Source organism: Physeter macrocephalus, chromosome 14, assembly GCF_002837175.3.
Source record: "Physeter macrocephalus isolate SW-GA chromosome 14, ASM283717v5, whole genome shotgun sequence".
Taxonomy (NCBI): Eukaryota; Metazoa; Chordata; class Mammalia; order Artiodactyla; family Physeteridae; genus Physeter; species Physeter macrocephalus.
This window is the reverse complement of record NC_041227.1, coordinates 80,877,621-80,895,893: the sequence shown is the minus strand read 5'-3', so window position 1 is coordinate 80,895,893 and position 18,273 is coordinate 80,877,621. Positions and strand designations below refer to the sequence as shown.

The 18,273-nt window shown below is 49.9% G+C and overlaps 2 protein-coding genes across 5 annotated transcripts in view; both read left to right on the top strand.

Annotated features, from left to right (window-relative positions):
- COX19 (cytochrome c oxidase assembly factor COX19) overlaps positions 1–18,273 on the top strand; it is a 62,625-nt gene that overhangs the window by 29,765 nt on the left and 14,587 nt on the right. The window lies entirely within an intron of this gene.
- Positions 3,077–18,273, top strand: part of ADAP1 (ArfGAP with dual PH domains 1) — a 68,472-nt gene continuing 53,275 nt past the window's right edge. For all 4 annotated transcript variants that reach the window (XM_028499886.2, XM_028499884.2, XM_028499883.2 and 1 more), the window contains exon 1: positions 3,077–3,237. In XM_028499886.2, the coding sequence (XP_028355687.1) occupies positions 3,156–3,237 (82 nt within the window). In that variant the 5' untranslated portion in view covers positions 3,077–3,155. The remainder of the gene's footprint in view (positions 3,238–18,273) is intronic.

Below are 18,273 nucleotides of genomic sequence, written 5' to 3'. Positions count from 1 at the left end.
GCTCAGCAGGCCCGGGGGGGAGGGTGGCGCAGGTGGGGTGGGGGGGGGGTGCCGCCGCAGCCCTGCCCGAGGCCCTGGGAGGGTTCTGGCCTGGTTCCTGCCCTGCTCCCTTCTCGCCCAGCGCCGCCCCGGAACCTTGTGGTTGCTCGGCCCCAGAGCCACAGCGCGTCCAGGGAAGGGCTGGGAGGCGGCGTCCGCTCTCCCCACCCCCGTGCCGGGGTTGGGGCTAATTCATCCTAAACCCGGTCTCAGGCCAGCCGTGCTGGCACAGCCTGGGGCTCCCCGTCTTCTCCCCTACTTAGACGGGTCAAGCTGCTAAGGGCTCTGCATACAGCAGGCGCTGCGAGAATGCTGTCGAGGGGAGGGGCCTGTGGAAGGAAGGGCCCGGCTGCCCAGAAGGCCGGCACACGTGTCAGCCAGGGAGCTCCGAGCATCGCTCGCTGCGCCCCTGCTGCCGGCGACCTCTGCGCTCGGCGTGTCCCCTCCCCTCCCCGTCCGGGCAGGAGTGCCAACCCACCTGCTCTGCAGAAGCTCCTTAGGAGTCTGGGGACAGCTGCCGGTGGCTGGGGGCCGCACTGCCCTCTGTGGGGATGCGGATGTCTGCTGCACCCCAGCCTCCTGGGTGGCCCACCCGCTGCAGCCGCCTCGCCGTCGACTGCCCCGGACTCTGTCCCCAGCCCTGGAGTGGACCCCTCCCTGGATCTTCTGTGGGCTTTGGCGGTCCCACCGTCCCCAGCGCCTTCCTCGGGCCACGAGGCCCTGAGTCCCGGGCATTTCCCATCCCCTACACCCAGGCAAGCACAGCTGTCTCCCCACTCACCCTCGTGTGCCCCCCCCAAAGCAGACAGAGTGGTCACTCTCCGTCCCCATCCCCCTCAGGACAGGAGCCGGACCCCCAGGGCCGTGCGGGGACCCCGGGGTCTGGCCCCCAGCACCTCCCAGCAGCCCCAGGACCCTGGGCCAGCCCCTGTCTGGCTGTGGCCCACCCTGGGCTGCCTGTCACCTTCTGAATTTTGGGAGTCCTGAGCCCTGCACCCCAGCCCCCCACTGCACCCCGTGCCTTCACTGCAGCCTGGGTGCCGGCGCGGGGGGCTGCAGATCTTGGACCTGCCTGTCTCCTCTTTTAAGAGTCTGTTTCGTGACCTGATGCCTCTTCTTGAATTCTCACTTCCTCCTGCCTACCTGGACAGTATCATCACCTCCTTAGCCGGATGGGAAGACAGAGAAGGTGAACAACCCACCAGCAAACAGGGCGTGGCTGTGTGCTCAGCCCTGCCCGCTCCGCACCGGCCCTTCCCCCGAGGCCCCTCCCTGTCCTTCCCTGTCCCTCTTGGACCGTCAGCATCCCCGCCCTGCTTGAGGGGTGGGGTGTCTCTTTGTTTCCGAGCTGTATGTCCATCCCAGTCCTTCCACCTAGAAGCCACGTGCGGCCTTGGGTGTGATGGAACTGCTCTGTGCCGCGGTTTCCCCATCTGTAAATGGGGATTAAATAAAACACATGTGAGGGGTCTGACCTAACGCCTGGTGCCGTCGGTAGAGTAGCTGTTGTTGTGATTGACGTCAGCCTGTCTTCATTAAGCGACGTGCTCCACTCTGCTGCGTGGCAGATTCCGACCCTGGCACGGGGACCCAGAGATGAAAATGCCACCCATCCCTCCCACAAGGCCCTAGAAGGGCCGCGTCCCTGCTGTTGGGCAGAGTGGGCGGCTGGGGGCCGGGGAGGGGCCAGGCCTTGGTGGGTTGGCGCCAGCACAGCCTCCACGGAGGGCAGGGTGGCAGGCCCGTCACCAGTTGGGATGCTCTTCCTCTTGTCCCCGAGGTGCCACTGCCGGATGTGGACCCACCCGGGACGCCTGCAGAGCGTCCAGCTGTGATCCCAGCAGATGGAAAATGCCCGCCCTTCAGCCAGGCCCTGGGGAACAAGTCATTATCCAGCTCTGAGTAGAACGCAGCCATTGGAACAGAAAGGGGTAGATCTGTACATACGGACTCGAAAGGGGTATGTACGGTTTACTCAGTGGAAATAAACCAACCCCAAACCCCCAGCAGCAGACCAGAGGAACAGGGACTCCCTTGGTGTTCTCACAGGCCGAGGACCATTCTGGAAGGATGCTGACGGTGTTAACAATGGTTGGCTCACAGTTGCCGGAGCGGGGGTGGAGGTGGGGAGATGCTGTAATTTCTCAGCCTGGTACTGTTTCAATTTGTTTTTAACAGGATGCATCGTTGCATTCATAATTTAAGAAGAAAACGAAAAGAAGCTGAAAAAATGCAGGGGCTCATCACCTCCCTCCCTCCCCATGTTTCTACCCTCACGGCTGGGTCCTGGCCTCCTGACTCAAAACGGGCTTTATCGGGAGCACCGCGGCCCACCCCTTGTCCTGTCCCTGCTGGGTGGACGGCGGGGGCCCTTCTCCGGCCTGAGCACCCACCGCACTCACTGGGCCTTGTCTCCTGCCGGCCGTCTCCTCCCAGGGCAGGGATGGTGTGAGCGCCGGCCCCCAGCACTGGCCACGCACCCCTCCCTCCAACAGGCATTCCCAGCGTGCCCACTGGACCTGGTGCGCTGACCCCCTGGGCGCACAGTAGGTGTCCAGGCGCTGTGGGGGCCCAAATGACCGAAGGATGATCCCACCTAGGCCTGTGGTTATTCGGTTCCCTCAAGCCCCCCACCACTGTGGCTGGTGGCCTCTCGCTCGGGCAGGTGGGCCGCTGCGCTGGGAGAGGGTGGGCGGAGGCGGCGGAGGCAGCGGCGGCGGCGGCGGGCCGACCTCCCCGGGCGGGTCCCCGGGCGCGCGGGCGGGCGGGTTCCCGGGCGCGCGGGCTGGGACGCCGGGCGCGCGGTCTGGGACGCCTGGCCGGCGCGGGAGGAGGCTGCCCGCCCGCCCGCGCCGCTGGGGGCCGCCCGCGGGCCGCGCCGGCCAGAGCGCGCCGTGCGCCCCGGGCCCCGCGCCGGCACACGCTCGGCTGCCGCGGCGGCGACGAGAGCGGCGGCGGTGGAGCCGGGCCGGGCGGCAGGAATGCGGAACCGGAGCGCGGGCTGAACTGCTCAGGATGGCGCAGGGGCGGCGGCGGCGGCGGGCGGCCTGCGCGGGGCCCTAGCGCGGCGGGGCGGACGCTCCCCACCCGGCGTCGCGGGGGGCGGCAACGCGGCCATGGCCAAGGAGCGGCGGAAGGCCGTGCTGGAGCTGCTGCAGCGGCCGGCGAACGCGCGCTGCGCGGACTGCGGCGCCCCGGGTAGGTGCGGGCCCGCTGGCTGTGCCCGGCGTAGCTGGGGGCCTGGGAGGGTGCGGGCCGGGTAGTGGCCGGCCCGCGTGGGGGAGGCCCCGAGTGGATGCGGCCCGGGGTGGGTGCCGGCCTGGAAGCCAGCCCCGGGGCCGGGGAGGGGTGCTGCGGCGCTTGCTTGGCGGCGGGGGGGGGGGGGCGGGGGCAGCGCAGCCTGGTCCCCGCTCGGGTGGGGCGCGGGCCCGAGGGCACCTGCCGGGACCCGGACATCGCCTGCCCGCCCACGGCCCCTGGCCTGCGGCTGTGTCGCCGCCTCCCCTCCCCCAGGCTGCGTGTCTCGCTGTCACCCGCGGACCGCCGCCGCCTTGCGAAACCTGGGGCTCCGCAAAGAAAGAGGAAATCGCGGCGGGCGACCGGCTGCAGGGAGGGGACGGACAAGCGGGCCGCGGGCCCCTGTGCGTGGGTGTGGGGGTCCACCTGGCCCTGCCTGGGGGGCAGGTGGGGCCTGCGGGTGACGTCATGGGCCCCCGCCTGGAGCCCCTCTCTAGCCCTGCACCCGGCGGCAGGGGGAGGAAGCACCTGCCGCCTCCACGTGGACCCCGTGGGAACGGGCGCCCCTCCCCCCACCCGGCCTCGCTGCTCTGGGGCAGGTGGCCAGTCCAGGTGGGGCCGAGGGGCAGGTGCAGCTCGGAACAAGCACTAGGCTACCTGCATCCCGTCCTCCCAGCAGGCATCTCCTAGAATTTGCTCCTGGGTGGTGCCCGCTCTGGGGTGATTTCCAAGGCGCCGGAGCCCTGGGGCTACGTGTGCTGGGATTTGGCAGGAGGAGAAACGGTTTTGCTTTCAGACCAGCGGCACCTGCTTCTGGGCTGGCAGCCCCTGGCGCGGCTTCGCTGCGGTGGGGGTGGAACTGCCCCTAGGGGCTCACCTGCTCCGGCCCCCAGCAGGGAGGGCGGCTCAGCTCGGGGGCTGTCCCCAGGCTCTGCGGGGACACACGGGGCGCTCCACTGGGGGCTCCTAGCCTGAGCCCCTCAGAACAAGCCTACCACAGCGGGGAGTGGCCGAGCCCCCAGGGAGGGAAGGTGGGAAGACCGTGCATTTGTTCTGAGACTCCTGTTTGAGACACACAGTCTCTGGACACCCCGCAAGTAGGACACCCCCCCACAGCTCTCCTCTGCTGCTCGCCCGCGGGGCTGGGAGGGGTCTCCGGCGCAGCCCCCGCCCCTGCCGAGTGCTGGGCATCTGCTGGGCAGCTGCAGTGTGGCTTCGAGAGGCCACGCCAGAGCTGGAGGGTCCCAGAGGGGCGGCAGGCTGAGGGCCTTTCCCCGCCGCCCTGAGGGCCCGCCTCGCCTCGGCTGTGCAGTGAGGCGCTGTGCAGTGAGGCGGCAGCACCGTCCCCTCCGCGCCTGCTCCCGCCCGCTCCGCCGTCCCCACCTCCCTCTCCCAGACCTGTGTTTCCACTTGTCAGGAGAGCGGCCGTGCCAGGGGGCAGTCTGGTGAGGAAGGGCGGTCAGCACGGTCTGCTCTCAGGCTTGCCCTGGGGGGCCCGGCCTTCGTGGCCACCCTGCCCAGCGGGCGCTTCTCTGGACCCAGAGCCTCCCTGGCAGGAGGGACAGTGGGCTTCCTTGGCGTGGTGGGCCCTGCAGCTGCCGTGCCCACCCACCCACTCGGTCCAGGGGCGTGGCCCTCCAGCAGGTACAGGGGGGCGGGAGCGGCCGGCTCTCCCTGGCGTTGGGCCTGCCTCTGCTTTTCAGACTCGGTCCGTGACCTCAGCATCTTGCTTCATCTTGTCTGGCAGCCTGAGGAGCAGACAAGATACAGGCTGTTGCCCCCATTTTACAGCTGGGGAGACTGAGGCCTTGAGAACTTGAGCTGTCTTAGGGGACATGGGGCCTCAAAGGCAGACCGGCTCTCCTGCTGCCCTGACCTCCCGTGACCCCCATGTGATGCCCGCCCATGGTCTCTGCTGGAGGCCCGCTGGTCCGTCCATATTCTGTGCCACTGTGGGGTGTCACTGGGACCTCCCATCCCTGCTGTGGCCCAGATAGGCAACTCGGGCCCACTCTGGCATTGATGGGGGCTGGAGGGGGGACAGAACACCGTCACATGGACTGGTTCATGGCTGCTCTTCTCAACCGCAGCCCACCAGGAGCTGGGCGCCTCAAGGGTGAGGGTCCCCACGGCCTGCACTCTGCACCACAGGACACGGGGTGGTCCCCGGCCCCCCTAACCACCAGAGCAGATATGGGCAGACCTCACAGCTGGCCATGCGAGGGCTACTGGGAGGAACGCAGTCTGGGGTTGGCTGCAGCCCGCATGGGATCTGCTCCCAGACCCTCCCATTGTCTGCTCCAAGAGCGGGCCCCCTGCCCTTGAACACAGGGCCTTGTCTAACAGCTTCCAGAGGGGCTGCTCTCACTGCAGAGGCCGGGCCGGGGGGGGTGTGGTTTTCCACCTTTGGGGGTGTGGGTAGGGGGCTGTGCCTCTTACTTCTTCTGAGTCACCTGCCTCGTTGGGACAAATGACAGTGCCACCTTTGACGCCCAGGTCCGATGCCCAGGAAGGACACGGCCTCTCAGCTGTTTCATTGGGCTGACGTGTGGGTGATCGCTCTGTGGGGCTTTGATGCGTGTCACCTGGACCTTGGGATTGCCTAGCGCGCCAGGCAAAACCACCTCTGGGCACACGTGGGCCTTCTGATTGGCGGTGAGGTCTGGGCTCGTTAAGGAGAGCTTTCTGAGAAGACGGATAGATGGTTTGGGACGGCGGCGTGGAGACCCTGCTGCTCCTGGATCGGGGGTTTGATCTGCATTTCCTGGACCGGGGGGCCCGTCCTCGCAGCTCTGCGAGGACTGGAGCAGCTGCCTGCAAGACCAAGGGGGTGAACTCAGAGCGGGAGGTCCTCCCTCAACCCTGGAAAGCTTCAAGGCAGAGGTGACTTTTCAGACATCCCCGTAAACCTGGGCAGAGAGGAATTTCGGGAATTGGGCTTAGTTTGGGAGAGGGTCCCCTGAGAGCGTGGTTGGCAGGGGGCTGCTGAGGAGTGGGCTGGGCAGGCAGTCCCTGCTCCCTGGGGCAGCAGCCCACGTGCGTTTGGGGTTAAATTGTTTTTTCATTGTGGTAAAATATACAAAAAAGTTATTTTTCAGTGTGCAGTTCAGTGGTGTTAAGTACATTCACATTGTCTGCAGCCATCACCACCACCCATCTCACAGCTCTTTCCATCTTGCAAAACGGAAACTCTGTCCCCGTTAAACACGGATTCCCTCTTCTTCCCCAGCCCCCGCCCTTCCACTTTCTGTCTCTATGAATTTGACCCACATAAGTGGAATCACACAGTATTTGTCCTTTTGTGTCTGTCTTATTTCACTGAACATAATGTCCTCAATGTTTATCATGTGTCAGGTGTCAGGATTTCCTACCTTCTTTAAAAAATTGAGTTATAATTGACTGTCACGTCATGTTAGTTTCAGGCGTACAGCATAGTGATTCGGTATTTGTACGTGTTGAGAAATGATCACCACAGTAAGTCTAGTTAATATCCTTCATCACGCAGAGTTTTTCCTTGTGAGGAGAACCTTTAAGATCTACTGTCTTAGGAACTTTCAAATATACAGCACAGTGTCATTCACTGTAGTCAGCATGCTGTGTGTTACATCCGCAGGACTCATTTATTTTGTAACTGGACGCTTGTACCTTTTGACCCCCTTCACCCATTTCACCCACCCCACCCCACCTCTGACAACCACCAGTCTGTTCTCTGTATCTGTGAGTATCGGGTTTTTTTGGTTTGGGGTTTGGTTTTTTTTTTAGATTGCATATACAGTATTTGTCTTTCTCTGTCTGGTTTATTTTACTCAGCATAATGCCCTCAGGATCCATCCATGTTGTCACAAATGGCCAGGTTTCCTGCTTTTTTATGGTTGAATAATATTCATACATTATATATCACATTTTCTTTATCCAATCATCCGTATCTTAGCTATGGTATATAAGGCTGTAATGAGCATGGGGATACAGATATCTTTTTTTTTTTTTTTTTGGTGGTATGCGGGCCTCCCTCTGTTGTGGCCTCTCCCGTTGCGGAGCACAGGCTCCGGACGCGCAGGCTCAGCGGCCGTGGCTCACGGGCCCAGCCGCTCCGCGGCATGTGGGATCCTCCCAGACCGGGACGCGAACCCGGTTCCCCTGCATCGGCAGGCGGACGCGCAACCACTGCGCCACCAGGGAAGCCCCCAGATATCTTTTTGAATTTGTTTTCATTTCCTTCAGTAAAATATCTAGAAGTGAAATTACTAGATTGTATGGAAGTTCTAGTTTTAATTTTTTAGGAACGTCCATACTGTTTCCATAGTGGCTGCATCAATTTACATTGTCACCCAAGTGTACAAGGGTCCCCTTTTATCCCCGTCTTTGTCAGCACTTGTTATTTCTTGTCTCTTTTTGATGATGGCTATTCTAACAGGTGCGAGGTGATACCTCATCGTGGGTTTGATTTGCATTTCCCTGATGCTTAGTGATTTGAGCATCTTTTCATATACCATGCCATCTGCATATCTTCTTTGGAAAAATGTCTCTTCAGAGGCCTTGCTCGATTTTTAATTGAAGTGTTTTGTTTCGTTTTGTTGCTATTGTATGAGTTCTTTTTGTATTTTGGGTATTGACCCATTATTAGATATATGATTTGCAAATATTTTCTCCCATAGGTTGCCTTTTTATTTTGTTGATGGTTTCCTTTGCTGTGCAGAAGCTTTTTAGTCCCACTTGTTTATTTTTGCTTTCGGTGTCAAATTCAAAAAATCATCACTAAGACTGACGTCAAAGAGCTTACTGTCTATGTTCTTCTAGGAGTTTTATGGTTCCAGGTCTTACATCCAAGTCTTTAATCCATTTCAAGTTAATTTTTGTGTATGGTGTAAGATAGTGGTCCCAGGTCATTCTTTTTTTTTTTTTTTTTTTTTTTTGTGGTACGCGGGCCTCTCACTGTTGTGGCCTCTCCCGTTGCGGAGCACAGGCTCCGGACGCGCAGCCCCAGCGGCCATGGCTCACGGGCCTAGCCGCTCTGCGGCATGTGGGATCTTCCCGGACCGGGGCATAAACCCGTGTCCCCTGCATCTGCAGGCGGATTCTCAACCACTGCGCCACCAGGGAAGCCCCCAATTCATTCTTTTGCATGTGGCTGTCTGGTTTTCCCAGCACCATTTATTGAAGAAATTGTCCTTTATCCATTGTATAATTTTGGCTCCTTTGTTGTAAATTAATTGACTATATATGTGTGGCCTTATTTCTAAGCTGTGTATTCTATTCCACTGATCTGTGTGTCTGTTTTTATGCTAATACTATACTTTTTTCTCATACTGTTTTTTTTAAATAGTATTTTTTTTTTTTTTAGATGTTGGGGGTAGGAATTTATTAATTAATTTATTTATTTTTGCAGTGTTGGGTCTTCGTTTCTGCACGAGGGCTTTCTCTAGTTGCGGCAAGCAGGGGCCACTCTTCATCGCGGTGCGCGGGCCTCTCACTGTCGCGGCCTCTCTTGTTGTGGAGCACAGGCTCCAGACGCGCAGGCTCAGTAGTTGCGGCTCACGGGCCTAGCCGCTCCACGGCATGTGGGATCTTCCCAGCCAGCCGCTCCGCGGCATGTGGGATCTTCCCAGACCAGGGCTCGAACCTGTGTCCCCTGCATCGGCAGGCAGATTCCCAACCACTGCGCCACGAGGGAAGCCCTCTCATACTGTTTTGATTACTATAGCTTTCTAATACAGTTTGAAATGAGGAAATATGATGCCTCCCGCTTTATTCCTCTTTCTCAAGATCACTTTGGCTATTTGGGCTTCTTTGAGGTTCCATACAAATTTTAGGATGGTTTGTTTTTGTCAGAAATGCCATTGGAGGGCTTCCCTGGTAGCACAGTGGTTGAGAATCTGCCTGCCAATGCAGGGGACATAGGTTCGAGCCCTGGTCTGGGAGGATCCCACATGCCGCGGAGCAACTAGGCCCGTGAGCCGCAACTACTGAGCCTGCGCGTCTGGAGCCTGTGCTCCGCAACAAGAGAGGCCGCGACAGTGAGAGGCCCGCGCACTGCGATGAGGAGTGGCCCCCGCTTGCCGCAACTAGAGAAAGCCCTCGCACAGAAACGAAGACCCAACAGAGCCAAAAATAAATAAATAAATAAAATTTTTAAAAAAAAGTTAAAAAAAAAATGCCATTGGAATTTTGATAGGGATTTCTGTAGATATCTACGTTGAATCTGTAGATCGCTTTGAGGGGTATGGACATTTTAACAGTGTTAATTCTTCCAATCCATGAGCCCAGAATATAATTCCATTCATTTGTGTCTTCTTCAGTTTCTTTCATCAGTGTCTTTAGTTCTCAGTGTACCTGTTTTTCACCTCCTTGGCAAAATTTATTCCTAGGTATTTTATTCTTTTTGATGCAATCATAAATGTATTGCTTTCTTTCTTTCTGCTAGTTCTCTTTATTAGTGTAAGGAAATGCAGCAAATTATTGTATATTGATTATGTATCCTGCAACTTTACTGAATTCGTGTAGTAGTTCTAACATTTTGATGGCGTCTTAGGGTTTTCCATATTTTATATCATGTCATCAGCAAACAGTGACAGTTTTACTTTTTCCTTTCTTATTTGGATGCCATTTCTTTCTTTTTCTTGCCTATTTGCTTTGGTTAGGACTTCCAATACTTTGTTGAAGCCTGCCAATGCAGGGGACATAGGTTCGAGCCCTGGTCTGGGAGGATCCCACATGCCGCGGAGCAACTAGGCCCGTGAGCCGCAACTACTGAGCCTGCGCGTCTGGAGCCTGTGCTCCGCAACAAGAGAGGCCGCGACAGTGAGAGGCCCGCGCACTGCGATGAGGAGTGGCCCCCGCTTGCCGCAACTAGAGAAAGCCCTCGCACAGAAACGAAGACCCAACAGAGCCAAAAATAAATAAATAAATAAAATTTAAAAAAAAAAGTTAAAAAAAAATGCCATTGGAATTTTGATAGGGATTTCTGTAGATATCTACGTTGAATCTGTAGATCGCTTTGAGGGGTATGGACATTTTAACAGTGTTAATTCTTCCAATCCATGAGCCCAGAATATAATTCCATTCATTTGTGTCTTCTTCAGTTTCTTTCATCAGTGTCTTTAGTTCTCAGTGTACCTGTTTTTCACCTCCTTGGCAAAATTTATTCCTAGGTATTTTATTCTTTTTGATGCAATCATAAATGTATTGCTTTCTTTCTTTCTGCTAGTTCTCTTTATTAGTGTAAGGAAATGCAGCAAATTATTGTATATTGATTATGTATCCTGCAACTTTACTGAATTCGTGTAGTAGTTCTAACATTTTGATGGCGTCTTAGGGTTTTCCATATTTTATATCATGTCATCAGCAAACAGTGACAGTTTTACTTTTTCCTTTCTTATTTGGATGCCATTTCTTTCTTTTTCTTGCCTATTTGCTTTGGTTAGGACTTCCAATACTTTGTTGAATGACAATGGCAAGCCTGGGCTTCCTTGTCTTGTTCCTGATCGTATGATTTTTATTCTTCACTTGTTGTATCACGTTGATTGATTTGGGAATGTTGGTCCATCCTTGCATCCCTGGAATACATCTCAGTTGATCATGGTATATGATCCTTTCAATGCATTGTTAAATTTAGTTTGCTAATAGTTTGTTATGGATTTTGCATCTCTGTTCATCAGGGATATTGGCCTCTAACTTCCTTTTTTTGTGGTGTCTTTGTCTGGTTTTGGTATTAGAACAATGTCCTGCTTGTAAAATGAGTTTCAAAGTGTTCCCTTCTGTTTTTTGGAAGAGTTTGAGAAGGACTGGTATTAATTCTTCTTTAAATGTTTGGTAGAATTCACCAGCAAAGCCTTCTGGTCCTGGACTTTAGGTTGTTGGGAGGTTTTTGATTACCGATTCAGTCGCCTTATTAGTAATTGGTCTGTTCAGATTTTCTGTTTCTTCATGATTCAGTCTTGGTAGGTTTCATGTTTCTAGGAAACTATCCATTTCTTCCATGTTGTCCGATTTTTTTACTTCTAGGTTAATACCATTGTGGGTAGAAAAGATGCTTGATGTGATTTCAGTCTTCTTAAATTAGACTTGTTTTGTGGCCTAACAAATGATTTATCTTGGAGAATGTTCCATGTGCACTTAAGAATGTGTATTCTGTGTTGCTTCTAGATGGAATTTCCTATGTATGTCTGTTAAGTCCATGGTCTAATGTGTTGTTTAAAGCCAGTGTTTCCTCGTTGATTTTCTGTCTGGATGATCTAACCATTGGTGAAAGTGGGTTTTAAAGTCCCCAGCTATTACTGTATTTCTGTCTATTTCTCTCTTTAGGTCTGTTAATATTTGCTTTACAGTTTTAGGTGTTACTATGTTGGGTATCTAAATATTTACAAATGTTATACCGTCTTGTTGGATTGACCTCTTTATCATTATGTAATGACTTTCTTTGTCTCTTATTACAGTACTTGTTTTAAAGCCTATTTTTTCTGAGTATTTTTCCTAAGTGTAGCTATCCTAACTCTCTTTTGATTTCCATTTCCTTCCTTTTTAAGGTCAAATAATATTCCATTGTATAAAAGGACTACATTTTACTTATCCATTCATTCTTCCACAGATGGACACTTGGGTTGCTTCCACGTTTTAGCTACTGTGGATAATGCTGCTATGAACATGGGTGTTCAAACATCTCAAGACTCTGCTTTCAATTCTTTTGGGTATATACCCAGAAGTGGAATTACTGGGTCACTTGGTAATTCTATTTTTATTTTTTTGAGTAATCTTGTACTGTTTTCCAAAGTGGCGGTACCATTTTATATACCCACCAGCAGTTCACGTGGGTTCGAATTTCTCCACATCCTCACCAACACTTGTTTTCTGTTTCTTGGATAGTAGTCATCCTAATGGGTGTGAGGTGGTGTCTCACTGTGGTCTTGATCTGCATTTCCTTAATGATTAGTCATGCTGAGCATCTTTTCGTGTGCTGATTGACCATTTGTATATCTTCTTTGGAGAAATGTCTTTTTAAATTCTTTGCCCATTAGAAATTGGGTTGTTTGTTTTTTATTGTTGTTGTTGAGTTTTGGGAGTTCTCTGTATATTCTGGATATTAATCCCTTATCAGATATATGATTTGCAAATATTTTCTCTCATTCTGTGGGTCGCCTTTTTACTTGATGGATAGTATATTTTGATGCACAAAATATAAAATATTTTCATGAGGGAATTCCGTGGCGGTCCAGTGGTTAGGACTCAGTGCTCTCACTGCTGAGGGCCTGGTTTCAATCCCTAGTCAGGGAACTAAGATCCCACAAAGCCATGCAGCGCAACCAAAAAGAAACATTTTTTTTTCATTTTCGTGAAATCCAATTTGCTTATTTTTTTCTTTTCTTGCCTGTGCCCTTTGGTGTCATAGCCAAGAAAGCATTTTCAAATCCAGTGTTATGAAGCTTTTGTCCCATGTTTTCTTCTCAGAGTTTTATGGTTTTAGGTCTCACATTTAGGTTCTTGATCTATTTTGAGTTAATTTTTGTACATGGTGTTAGGTAAGGGTCCACCTTTATTCTTCTTTGCATGTGGATATCCAGTGTTCCAGCACCATTTCTTGAACAGACTGTTTTTCCCCATTGATTGATCTTGACACCCTTGTCAAAAATCATTTGACCATATATGTGAGGGTTTATTTCTGGGCTCTGTATTCTATTCCATTGGTCTATTAGTCTGTTTTTAATGCCAGTACCACACTGTTTTGATTACTGTAGCTTTGGAGGTCCCTTGAGATTGCCTATGAATTTTAGGATGGGTTTTTCTATTTCTGCCAAAAAAGTCTTTGGGATTTTGATAGGGATTGCATTGACTTTTTAGATCACTTTGGGTAATGTTGACATTTTAACAATATTAAGTCGTCTAGTCCATGAACATGGGATGTGTTTCCATTTATTTATGTCCTCTTTAATTTCTTTCAGGAATGTTTGTAGTTTTCATTGTACAAGTCTTTCACCTCCTTGGTTAAGATAATTCCTAAGGGGCTTCCCTGGTGGCACAGTGGTTGAGAATCCGCCTGCTGATGCAGGGGACACGGGTTCGTGCCCCGGTCCGGGAAGATCCCACATGCCGCAGAGCGGCTGGGCCCGTGAGCCATGGCCGCTGAGCCTGTGCTTCCGGAGCCTGTGCTCCACAACGGCAGAGGCCACAACAGTGAGAGGCCCGCATACCGCAAAAACAAATAAAATTAAATTAAAAAAAAAAAAAAGATAATTCCTAAGTATTTTATTCTTTTTGATGCTAATGTAAATGGCATTGTTTTTGTAACTTCCTTTTCAAATTGTTCTATATATATAGAAATGCAACTGATTTTTGTGTGTTAACTTTGAATCCTGCTGCTTTGCTTAGTTTGTCTGTTAGTTCTAACAGCTTTTTTGTGGAGTCATTATGAATTTCTACATATAAGATCATATCATTGGCAAATTAGATAATTTTACTTCTTCCTTTCCAATTTGGCTGACTTTCATTTCTTTTTGTTGCCTAATTCCTCTGGCTAGAAGTTCCAGTACTGTGTTCAACAAAAGTGTTGCAGAGGGCAACTTTGCCTTGTTCCTGATCGTAGAGGGAAAGACTTAAGTATTTCACCATTGACTGTTAATGTTTGCTGTGGGTTTTTCATATATGGCTTTTGTTATGTGGAGTTAGTTTACTTCTATTTCTTTTTTTTTTTTTTTTTTTTTTTTTTTTTTTTGTGGTACGCGGGCCTCTCACTGTCGTGGCCTCTCCCGTTGTGAAGCACAGGCTCCGGACACGCAGGCTCAGCGGCCATGGCTCACGGGCCTAGCCGCTCCGCGGCACGTGGGATCTTCCCAGACCGGGGCACGAACCCGTGTCCCCTGCATCGGCAGGCGGACTCTCAACCACTGCGCCACCAGGGAAGCCCTATTTCTTTCCTGTTGATTGTTTTTATAAAGAGTGTTGACTTTTTTCAAATGCTTTTCCTGCACCAGTTGAGATGATCATGTGTTTTTTCCCCTCTTTATTCTGTTTAAGTCATGTGTTACATTGATTGATTTTCATGTATTGAATTGTTCTTTCATTCCGGGAATAACTCCTACTTGGTCATGGTATATAATCCTTTTAATATGGTACTAAATTCAGGTTGATAGTGTTTTTTTAAACTTTTTAAAGCCTTTTATTATGGATATTTCAAACATATACAATTATACCCATTACCCAGGTTTAACCATTCACTCTTTTTTTCCATATTCTTTTCCATTATGGTTTATTAAAGGATATTGAATATAGTTCTCTGTGCTTTACAGTAGGACCTGTTGTTTATCCATTCTGTATATAATAGTTTGCATCTGCTAGTCCCAAACTCCCAATCCAACCCTCCCCGGCCCCCTCCCCTTGGCACCCACAGGTCTGTTCTGTATGTCTCTGAGTCTGTTTCTATTTAGTCTGATAGTATTTTGTTGAGGACTTTTTTTTTTTTTTATTTTGGCCGTGTTGGGTCTTTGTTGCTGCGCACAGGCCCCCTCTAGTTGCGGCGAGCGGGGGCCACTCCTCACTGCAGTGCGTGGGCCCCTCACTGCGGTGGGCTCTCCCGTTGCAGAGCATGGGCTCCAGGCATGCGGGCTCAGTAGTTGTGGCCTGCGGGCTCCAGAGCGCGGGCTTCAGCAGCCGTGGCACACGGGCTCAGCTGCTCTGTGGCGCGTGGGATCCTCCCGGACCAGGGCTTGAACCCGTGTCCCCTGCATTGGCAGGCAGACCCCCAACCACTGCGCTGCCAGGGAAGCCCATTGTTGAGGATTTTTGCACCAATGTTCATAAGGTCTATTGGTCTGTGGTTTTCTTATAGTGTTTTTGGTGTCAGGTTTATGCTGGTCTTATAGAGTGAGTTAGGAAGTGTTTCCTCATCTTCAGTTTTTCAATTTTTTTAAAAAAGTTTGAGAGGAATTGGTGTCAGTTCTTCTTCTTCTTCTTTTTCTTTTAAATAAATTTATTTATTTTTGGCTGCGTTGGGTCTTTGTCGCTGCGCGCGGGCTTTCTCTAGTTGTGGCGAACGGGGGCTGCTCTTCGTTGTGCTGCCTGGGCTGCCCATTACAGTGGCTTCTCCTGTCGCGGAGCACGGGCTCTAAGCACGTGGGCTTCAGTAGTTGTGGCTCGCGGGCTCTAGAGCGCAGGCTCAGTAGTTGTGGTGCCTGGGCTTAGTTGCTCCGCGGCATGTGGGATCCTCCTGGACCAGGGCTCGAACCTGTGTCCCCTGCATTGGGGGGCAGATTCTTAACCACTGCGCCTGGTGTCAGTTCTTCTTTAAATGTTAGGCAGAATTTGCCATTGAAGCCGTGAGGTCCAGTTCTTTTCTTTGTTTGGAGAATTTGATTGTGGATTCAATCTCCTTCCTGGTTATAGGTCTATTCAGATCATGTATTTCTTCCTGATTTAGTCTTGGTAGGTTTTGTGTTTCCAGGAATTTGTCTATTTCATCCAAGTAATCTATTTTGTTGGTGTACAGTTCACAGTACTTTCTTATAATCTTTTTTATGTCTGTAGAATTGGTAATAATATCCCCACTTTCATTTCTTTCTTTTTTTAAGTTTATTTTTTTATATGAAGTGTAGTCGATTTACAGTGTTTTATTTGTTTCTGATGTACATCAGAGTGATTCAGTTTTATATGTGTGTGTGTGTGTATTCTTTTTCATATTCTTTTCCATTATGGTTTATCACAGGATATTGAATATAGTTCCCTGTGCTGTACAGCAGGACCTTGTTGTTTATCCATCCTAGATGTAATAGTTTGCATCTGCTAATCCCAAACTCCCGTGCCATCCTTCCCCCTCCTTCCTCCCCCTTGGCAACCACAAGTCTGTTCTCTACGTCTGTGAGTCTGTTTCTGTTTTGTAGATATGTTCATTTGTGTCATATTTTAGATTCCACATGTAAGTGATATCATATGGCATTTGTCTTTCTCTTTCTGACTTACTTCACTAAGTATGATAATCTCTAGGTCCATCCCACTTTCATTTCTGATTTTAGTATTTTGAATCTTCTCAGTCCATCTAGTTGAATTTTTGTCAATCTTGTTGATCTTTTTGGACAACCAACTTTTGGCTTCATTTATTTTCTCTGTTGTTTTTCTGTTCTCTATTTCACTTATCTCTGCTCTAATCTTTATTTCTTTCTTCTTTCCTCTAGCTTTGGGTTTAGTTCTCCTTTTCCTAGTTCTTTACATTGTAAAGTTAGGTTACTGATTTGAGATCTTTCTTGTTTTTTTTAATGTCCGCATTTATAGCCATAAATTTCCCCCTTAGCACTGCTTCTGCTGCATCTCATAAGTTTTAGTATGTTGTGTTTTTGTTTTCATTCATCTCTAAGTATTTTCTAATCTCCATCGTGGTTTCTTCTTAGATCCATTGGTTGTTTAAAGTGTGTTGTTAAATTTCCACACAATCGTGAATTTTACAGTTTTCTTTGTTATCGATTTCTAACTTCATCCTGTGGTGGTTAGAAAGGGTACTTTGTATGATATCTATCTTTTAAAATCTATTGAGACTTAATTTGTGCCCTAAGGTATGGTCTATCCTGCCAAATGTCCCATGTGCACTTGTGAAAATGCATGTGCTGCTGTCAGGTGGAGAGTTCTCTGTGTGTCTGTTAGGTCTAGTTGGCTTATTGTGTTAAGTCCTCTGTTTCCTTACTTCTGTCTGGTTCTTCTGTCCATTATTGAGAGTAGAATATTGAAATCTTCAACTGTTACTGTAAAATTGCCTATTTTCCCCTTCAATTTGTCAGTTTTTGCTTCATGTATCTTGATGGTGTGTCGTTAGCTATGTAAATATTCATAATTGTTATATCTTCTGGCTGTATTGAAACTTTATGAATATATAATGTCTTTCTTTGTATTTTGTAGCCTTTTTTGATTTAAAGTCTGTTTTGTGTAGCCACTCTTCCTCTAACTTGTTTACTGTTTGCATGGAATATCTTTTTCTGTCCTTTTAGTTTCAACGTGTTTGTGACTTTGGATCTCAGGTGAGTCTCCTGGAGAAAGGATACAGTTGGATGATGTGTTTTTAGCCATTCTGGCAATCTCTGTCTTTTGATTGGGAGTTTAATATATTTACATTTACAGTAGTTACTGATAAGGAGGGACTTACTTCTGTCATTGTACTATTTGTTTTCTATATGCCCTGTAGATTTTTTTGTCCCTTATTTCCTGCATTCCTGTCATATTTTATGTTTATTTTTTTAGTGAAATATTTAATTTTTTCTTAATTTTTTTTTGTGTATATTCTATAGCTATTTTCTTTGTGGTTACTATGGGAATTACATTAAACATTCTAAAGTTATAGCATTCTAATTTGAATTTATAGCAGATTAACTTTAATAACATATTAAACCTCTGCTTTTTTATAGCTCCATCTCCACCTCTTTCAGTTGTTGATGTCGCAAAATGATATCTTTATACATTGTGTGCCCTAAAACATAAACTACTAATTATTTTAAATGCACTATCTCCTAAAGTATGTAAAAAACAAGGTTTGGAGTCACAACCCAGAGTTACAGTAATGCCAGCTTTTACATTAATGTTTTTTCCTTTAAAAGTATTAGTCTGTTAAATCACGTAGATAACAAAAAGTTACCAACCATTGTTACAGCTAATACTGGCTTGTATAATAGCCCACGTATTTACCTTTATTGAGATCTTTGTTTTTCCACATGGCTTTGAGGTACCATCTAGTGTTCCTTCATTTCACCTTCAGGACTCCCTGAGCATTTCTTGCAGGTGGTTCTAGTGGTCACAAACTCCCTCAGCTCTTGTTTATCTGGGAATGTCCTCATTTCCCCCTTACTTTTTTTTTTTTTTTTTTTTGAAGTACGCGGGCCTCTCACTGCCGTGGCCTCTCCCGTTGCGGAGCACAGGCTCTGGACGTGCAGGCTCAGCGGCCATGGCTCACAGGCCCAGCCGCTCCGCGGCATGTGGGATCTTCCTGGACCAGGGCACGAACCCGTGTCCCCTGCATCAGCAGGCGGATTCTCA